The sequence below is a fragment of the Dipodomys ordii genome, unplaced genomic scaffold (genome assembly GCF_000151885.1).
Source record: "Dipodomys ordii isolate 6190 unplaced genomic scaffold, Dord_2.0 Scaffold143, whole genome shotgun sequence".
Taxonomy (NCBI): Eukaryota; Metazoa; Chordata; class Mammalia; order Rodentia; family Heteromyidae; genus Dipodomys; species Dipodomys ordii.
The window spans coordinates 3,271-11,361 of NW_012267359.1; the positions used below are offsets into that span (position 1 = coordinate 3,271).

The 8,091-nt window shown below is 40.8% G+C and overlaps 1 protein-coding gene across 1 annotated transcript in view; it reads right to left on the reverse strand.

Annotated features, from left to right (window-relative positions):
* Positions 1 to 7: 7 nt before the first annotated feature.
* Ctsl (cathepsin L) overlaps positions 8 to 8,091 on the reverse strand; it is a gene marked incomplete at its 3' end in the record, with an annotated part of 9,331 nt that continues 1,247 nt past the window's right edge. The window contains exons 5-6 of the mRNA XM_013031698.1: positions 295 to 371; positions 8 to 143 (exon numbers count right to left, since the gene is read on the reverse strand). Coding sequence (XP_012887152.1) covers positions 8 to 143; positions 295 to 371 — 213 coding nt within the window. The remainder of the gene's footprint in view (positions 144 to 294; positions 372 to 8,091) is intronic.

Consider the following 8,091-nt stretch of genomic DNA (forward strand, 5'->3'; position numbering starts at 1 on the left):
TACCCACCGAATGGTAGCTTTTGCCGTATTCTGTCTTCCACTTTGTCCACTGTGCATCCAAACTGGGATCCAATACTGGAGCAGCTGCGACCATTCCCAAGCAAAGGATGGCCAGCAACAGAGAAGGATCCATATTGGAAAGCCTAGAAAGGGAAATGAAGCCGGGATTTCCAGTGACTCATGCATGTCAGAAGTCTGCGTAGTCTTAGCTAGAAAAGAATTAATGCCACCATGACAATTTAGATATTAAAATAAGACTTTACAATATTTGTCCAGAGCTATGTTAAGGCTTACGGATATCCTTGGGTTAAAACATCAAAGTAGAGGTATGTGGTCAAGCAATGGGCATGAACATTGTCCTGGCCGGAGCTCTTGGAGGTGAAGCAAAGTGTGCAAGATTAATGGTTGGATTAAATTTTAGGAGTCCAGCTAAAATCTCACCCAATGGGATATCTGATCTCAGCTAGGAGCAATGATATCCCCCAAAGCTCAGAGTCCACTGACATCTCTTTAGCCAATGCAGAGTAGAAGATGGATGAGTCGTGCACTGCTTCTCCCCTTCTTGGGTAAAACCCTCTGGAATATACTTCCTAGACAAACTAGGAAGACAACACCCTACATTCTCACTTTTACACAACCGCTTCCAATGTCACAACCTGTTGTCATATTCATGCCCTTCTTCATGTACTGCACAGAGTGCAAGCTAGGACTCCAAGTTCGAGCCCCTGGGCACGAGCAGGTAGCTCATGGGGCTCCATGCTTAGGTTTGGATCAGCCCATGTTTCTGCCCACTGCACGTTACCTGGTAATGAGGCACAAGAGCATATTTCCTGATGGTTCAAGAATGGGAGAGCATTACAGTGCAGTTTGCAGGCATCCAGCTGCCTTATGCAACCTGGACAGATCCCGAGTCTGACCAAACTGCACGACCTGAGATCTTCTGGCTGATGGAGTAGCCACCCTTGGGTTTCCCCCTACAGCTCTATGCCATTCCCACCACCCTTCTAAGCTGGCCCCCAGTGTCCATGTTGAGGCAGAAATGGAAGTTGATCTGCTTGTGCCCTTGCCCCTGAAAGGCCTTCTATTCCTGTTCCCACCATGCCTCTGTGGGCTGGGATGCTCACCTGAACCTGAAGCCGTGCATGAGCCCTCTGAAGTGCAACTCTCCAAAGACAGCTGTCCTCAAAGCACCTGGCCCTGAGATCAGGTTTTAAAGTCTCAGGACACTCACTGGCCTGCAGTCCTCCCCACTTCCTGAACTGTGATTGGCTCCTGCTGCCCCAGGGCACGACCTGTTCAGCCTTCTGGCAAGGTCAGCTCCACTTCTTTTTCCTGGATTCCTCCTCTGTTCTTCTGCCATATGATGCCTTCTGCCTTGGCATAAGCCAGCCAGAGGCCCCTTCCTAGATGGTGGCATCTTGATATCGAACTTCTCACATTCCTCATCCACTTGCCATCAATTTCCTATGATCCATTACACAATCTGTTGAATTCCACTATGGCCACATGTAATAGACGAGGTACTGCACAAGTAGAACCACACAGTATCTGTCTTTTTTTCTCTGGATAGTTCACTTAGCATAGTCTTAGCAAGGTTACTTTATGTTGTAACATGTGTCAAAGTATCCTGTCTTTTGAACCTGACTAATATTTTATTCTATGTAGACAGAATATTTTGATTATTAGAGTGTTTGTGTTATTTGGGCATTTTAGAATATTCATATCCACACGGATAAACAAATGTAGGCTTACATTCCTTGCTTTAGATTCTTTTTTATATGTACTTAAAAGTGGAATTGCTAGATAAGTAATTGTGTGCTTGAGTTTTCCTCTATTTTTACCACAGTACACGTCCCATTGTCATTAACACCAGCCATGTCCAACGGTTTCCACTTATAATTACTTCACTGTGCTTTACTTCCTTTCTTTTTTCCCTCCTTCCTTCCTTCCTTCCTTGTTTCTATTTTGCCTTCCTTCTTTCCTTCTATTCTGACTTCCTTCCTTGTTTCCTTGATGTTTCTTTTTCCCTTCTTTCTTCTCACCTTTTCCTTCTTTCCCCTTTCTCTTTTTTCTACAATTACTTGTCTTTCTCCTTCCTGCAGAATAGCTACTCCAGTCTCGTTTTTGACAGTATTCAATGGAAATATTTTGTTATTCCTGGTGATCTTGAGTTTTACTTAGGAGCTGTTTATATTTTCTTTTTTTTTTTGTGGGGGGTGGGGTGTCCGGTCGTTGGGCCTGAACTCTGAGCCTGGGCGCTGTCCCTCAGCTCTTCAGCTCAAGGCTAGCACTCTACCACTTGAGCCACATCGCCAGTTCCGGCTTTTTTCTTTTTGTTTATGTGGTGCTGAGGAATCGAACCCAGGGCCTCAGGCATGCAAGGCAAGCACTCTACCACTGAACTACCTTCCCAGCCCCTTTTATATTTTCTAGGTTTAATTCCTCATTACCTCTATGCTTTGCAAATATTTTCTGTGGATTCATTTTGCACTCTAATCTAGGACCAAAGAATGCTCCAAAGGTTTTCATCATGATAAGTTCCAATTTATATATTTTTTCTACGATCATTTTTACTATATTTAAAAATCATTGCAAAGTTCCATCTCATGCTGTTTTTACTTCTTTCGTCCTCAACTTTCCGTTTATGTTTAAATGCTTGATTCACTTGATTAATTTCTATACCCCTTTTTCCTTAAGCAAAGATCGTTTTCTAGCATTGTTTTAGAATATAATCTTCTTTCCCTGTTAAGATTTTCTGTTAAGATTTTCTAAAACTCAATTTCTATTCTAAGACTTTTGAAGAACTAGGAACCTTACTTTCCATACCCTGGGGCTGCAGCACAGGTGATCATAAAACTATACTATATTGCTAGTGACTGGAAGGAGATTGTTGATTGTCTCTTCTTTGGAAATAATTCATGGAATTTAACAGAGTCATTCAAAATGACTGCACAGAATTCTAAAATCGAGGTTTTACAGTTGCCTTTGGGCTTCCTCTCCAGGAGATTCAGGGAGAAAACCTTGTGACTGCCTAAGCCCCACCCACTCATTGAACTTGACCAGGCTGAGTGGCAGCTGCTACTGTGAACAGCAGCCTTTTGGTTCCTTGGAAAGCAACCTCAAGCTAGGGTACACACTATGGACTCATTTTCTATGAATGAGCCGGAAAGAAATTAAACCAGGGCCTCATTAAACTAACACTTCTCTAGCTGCAGGAGGAACAGAGAGAAGGCTGTGTTCAAAGAAACTACAAGACATCAGCACTCCCACTTACAATGACTGTTTATACAATACCAGTGTCAATTTGTACAAAATCTCCTCAACAATGCAGCAAGCAAAGGAGGGTTCTAGCTTTTCTTTTGCATCCCAAGTCTTGCAAACACCCCCCTTCACACATCATGGTATAATCCCTTTGCTGGGGGCTGATGGAAACATTTAACCATATCACCAACGCTGCATCTTTAATCAAAACCCAGGTTGGCAGAGCTTCCCAGTTCCTAGGTTAAGTGCATATTTGTGAAAATATGTTCTTCTCCGCATCTGCCAAGGTTCTTTTTCACATAAAGGAAGCAGGACAGGATTCCCTCTCCCACCCAGGATGTTTTTGCTACAAAATACCTGGCAAATCTCATGTAAACCAGACACTGTGATGTCACTTAACAATTCTCCCCATTGGACCAACCCAAGGTTATGAGTTTAAAGTAACTGGATTAGGCAATGAGTCAGCCTTGTCACCATTGTCCATTAAAAATTTAATTGCAAGATGATACATATATATCACAATATGTACTATAGTTATATGGAAAAGTGTTAGTCAATTGGTATTTATATGGCTCCTGATATAGCTCTATTTCTGAAGATTTTTGTTTTGTTTTTGTGCAGGTACTGAGACTTGAATTCAGAGTCTCAAAATCTTTTTCACCTAGACCAGTGGTGTATCACTTGAGCCAAACCTCTTCTTCCAAAATTTGGCTTGTCAATTGGATATAGGACTTGAGAATTTTCTGCTCCAACTGGCTTCCAACCATGATTCTGAGATGTCTTTTATTTTTTATTTTTTTTGTCTTTTATTTTTTAGTTATATATATATTTATTGTAAAGATACTGAACAGAGGGGGCACAATTACATGAGTAAGGCAATGAGTACATTTCCTATCAAGCATTTTTACCTCCTCCTTTGTTTTCCCCTACCATCCCTTCCCTCCCCCACTTCCCCAACTCCCCCCATCCCTGAATTTGTAAAGTTTTCAACATAGTGTCTTGTGCATCTCTTTGATGCCATGGGTTATCCTGTACCCTTATTTCAGCATTTCATTATTTACCTTCCCCTCCCACAATTAGAAAAATGCATACGCACGATGCAGGGCACTAGAATAAAATACTGTGAAAACAGGGGTTATACCATAGGGGAAGAATATAAAAAAGAAACAAAAAAATCATTTACTACATAACAAATACATTCAAAAAACAAGAGCAAGAAACGTAAAACCTCTTGTGTTCCTACCTTGGGTTTTATTTCACTTAGCATCATCTTATATGGTCATATGTACATAGCTTTTGAACTTTTCTGCTTGTCCTAGACATATACTAGTTATTGCAAATAAAGGAAACCGGGACCTATGTTTCTTTGAGTCTTGCTTACTTCACTTAATTTTTTCCAACTCTTCCATTTCCTAACAAATGGGGCAATGTCATTGTTTATATTGGAAGCATAGGATTCAATTATACATACATACAAACACACACACACACACACACACACACACACACACACATCACATTTTCTTGATCCTTTCATCTACCAAGGGCATCTGGATTGACTTCAAACTCCAGAGTAGGGAAGATTATAGACATGATAAACTACTGAGCACTCACCAATTCTGGTTGTTTATGCCTTGTTTTTTCTAGAGAATTAATCATCAGCCTGAACAGGACAGACCAGGTGACCCTTATCTCCTGTAAACTACCAGAAAACTGGAAGTGGTGCTGTGGCTCAAGTGGTAGAGTGATAGCCTTGAGCTGTAGAGTTAACCAATAGTGCCCAAGCACAGAGTTCACACCCCAATATGGACAAAAAAAATTGATTTGTATGCATTTTAGAGTTGGTGAATGAATGAACTGCATGTTTATGTTACCTTTAGCTTTCACAGAAGCATTTTGCTTGATTCAGGTTATCAAAATATCCATTCACATCCTTGCTCTTGATACTTTTGTGTATGTACTTAAAATTGGAATTGCTAGATAAGTAATTGTATGCTTGATTTTTTCCCTGTATTTCCATAATATATGTGCCATATTCATTAACACCAGTAGAGTACAATGGTCTCCAATTCTAATCACATCTTCTATTTTTTCCTTCCTTTCTCCTTTCCTTCTCATCTTCCTTTCTTCCTTCTTTGGTTTCTGCCTTCCTTCCTTTTTTCTTTGCTGTCTTCCTCTTTCCCTCATTTCCTTTCTTTCTCCTTTCTGACTTTTCTCCACTCTATTTTTCTCCTCTTTCTCCTTCCTTTCAATGCTCCTCCTAATGCCTGTGAGCTGGTGTTCATTGTGATTCTGATTTGTCTTTCTCACATGAGCAATACATATAATATGAAACATACCTTCATGCGCTTATTTGGCCTCAAGTCTCCTTTTGGACCCTATTCAATACAGTTATTGTGTTAGTCGTGGTAAGGTTTATTTAAGAGCTCTTCATAATTTCTTGGTTTTAATTCCTCATTCCGTCTATGTTTTGCCAATGTTTTCTCTGGATTGGTTTTCCCTTCTATTCTAGAGTCGTTGAATGCAAAAATGATTTCAGTATAAAAATATCTTGCTTATCAAATTTTCCTATAATTACTTTTACTACATGTGAAAATCATTGCCAAGTTCTAAGTCATAAAGATTTTACCCTATGCTTTTTTGTTAACTTCTTTGATCATCTTTACTTTTATCTTTAAATATTTGATTCATTTGATTAATTTCTATACCCATAACGATGAAAAAATGGTTATTTGGGCTGGGAAGTTGGCTCAGTGATAGAGCTCTTGCCTTGCATGCCTGAGGCCCTGGGTTTGATTCCTCAGCACCACATAAGCAAAAAGAAAAAAGCCGGTAGTGGCGCTATGGCTCCAGTGGTAGAGCGCTAGCCTTGCATGCCTAAGGCCCTGGGTTTGATTCCTCAGCACCACCTAAGCAGGAACAAAAAAAACTGGAAGTGGCACTGTAGCTCCAGTGGTAGAGCACTAGCCTTGAGCTGAAGAGCTAAAGGACAGCACCCAGGCCCAGAGTTCAGGCGCCACGACCGGACCCCCCAAAAAAAGGAAAGAAAAGATGGTTGTTTAATCATTGTTGTTGAAAATAATCTCCTTTCCTTAAGAGATAACTTTTACCCTCTCCCTGAAGGATTTTAAACTCAATTTTCCAAGATTCCATTCAAAGACTTTGAAGAACTAGGAATCATTCTTTCCAAGTCCAGGGGCTGAAGCACAGGTGATTGTGAAACTATACTATATTGCTAGTGACTGGAAGGAGATTATTGATTGTCTGTTCTTTGGAAATACTTCCTGGAATTCAACAGAATCATTCCAAATATCTATATTAGAATTCGAAAGTCCAGGTTTTACAGTTGCCCTTGGGCTTCCTCTGCAGGAGGTTAAGGGAGAAAACCTTGTGACTGCCTTGGCCCCACCCACCCATGGAGGTTGGCCAGGCTGAGTGGCAGCTGCTGCTCTGCCTCTTGGTTCCTTGGAATGCAACCTAACCTAGAGTACAGAATGTGGACTCATTTTCTAAGAAGTGAGCCCAACTAGAATTAAGCCAAGAAGTCTCTAGCTGCAGGAGACATAGAGAGAAGGCAGTGTTCACATGAAACTAGAAGACATGAGCACTGCAAGATATCAGTGTGTGTCTAGACAATACCAGTTTCTTTTTTTTATTATTTTTTATTGTGAAAATACTGTACAGTGGGGTTGCAATTACATGGGCAAGATAATGAGTTCATTTCTTATCGAGCATTGTAGCCTCTTCCTTTGTTTCCCCTTCACATCCCCTCCCATCCTCCTCCAGCAACCCCTAACCAATCCTTCCCCCCTCTCCACCAAAGTTGTAATGTTCGTTTTCGACAAAAAGACTTGTACATCTCATTGTTGCAATGGGTCCACCTATTTATTTAATTTGTTTTTCCCCTTCCCATACACAAATTATACTGACATGAACTAAAATGAAAGCAGGGGTTATACTGTGGGGGAGGGATATACAAAGAAACAAAGAAATACTCTTATAAATGTGTTAGAAACAATCGCATGAAAGAAAAAAAAACATTTGCATATATATCTTAGGGTTCATTTCCCTAACAGCAACATTTTCGGCTTGACTCAGACATATACTAGATATTGAAAATAAGGGAAACCATGGGACCTATGTTAGGTTGGGTCTGGCTTACTTCACTTAATATAATTTTTTCCAAGCCTTTCCATTTCCTAACAAATGTGGCAATGTCATTTTTTCTGATGGAGGCATAGAAGGCCATTGTGTATATATACCACATTTTCTTGATCCATTCATCTACTGAGGGGCATCTGGGTAGGTTCCATATCTTAGCTATAGTAAATAATGCTGCAATAAACACACTGGTGCTCTGGCTTTAGTGTGGTCTTGTTTGTGAACATTTGGGTAAATGCCCAAAAGTGGGATTGCTGGGTGATAGGGGAGCTCTATGTGCAGTCTTTTGAGGAACCTCCATACTGCTTAACAAAGTGGTTGAACAAGTTTACATTCCCACCAACAATGCAGTAAGGTTCCCTTCTGTTCACATCCCCTCCAGCATCTAGAATGGAAGAAAGACATCCTCTTCAGTAAATGGTGCTGGAAAAATTGGTTAAATACTTGTAATAACTAAACCTAGATCTCTAATTTATGTTTTTTTTTTGGTGGGGTCCGGTCATGGGGCCTGAACTCTGGGCCTGGGCGCTATCCCACAGCTCTTCAGCTCAAGGTTAGCGCACTACCACTTGAGCCACATCGCCACTTCCGGCTTTTTTCTTTTTGCTTATGTGGTGCTGAGGAATCAAACCCAGGGCCTCATGCATGCAAGGCAAGCGCTCTACCACT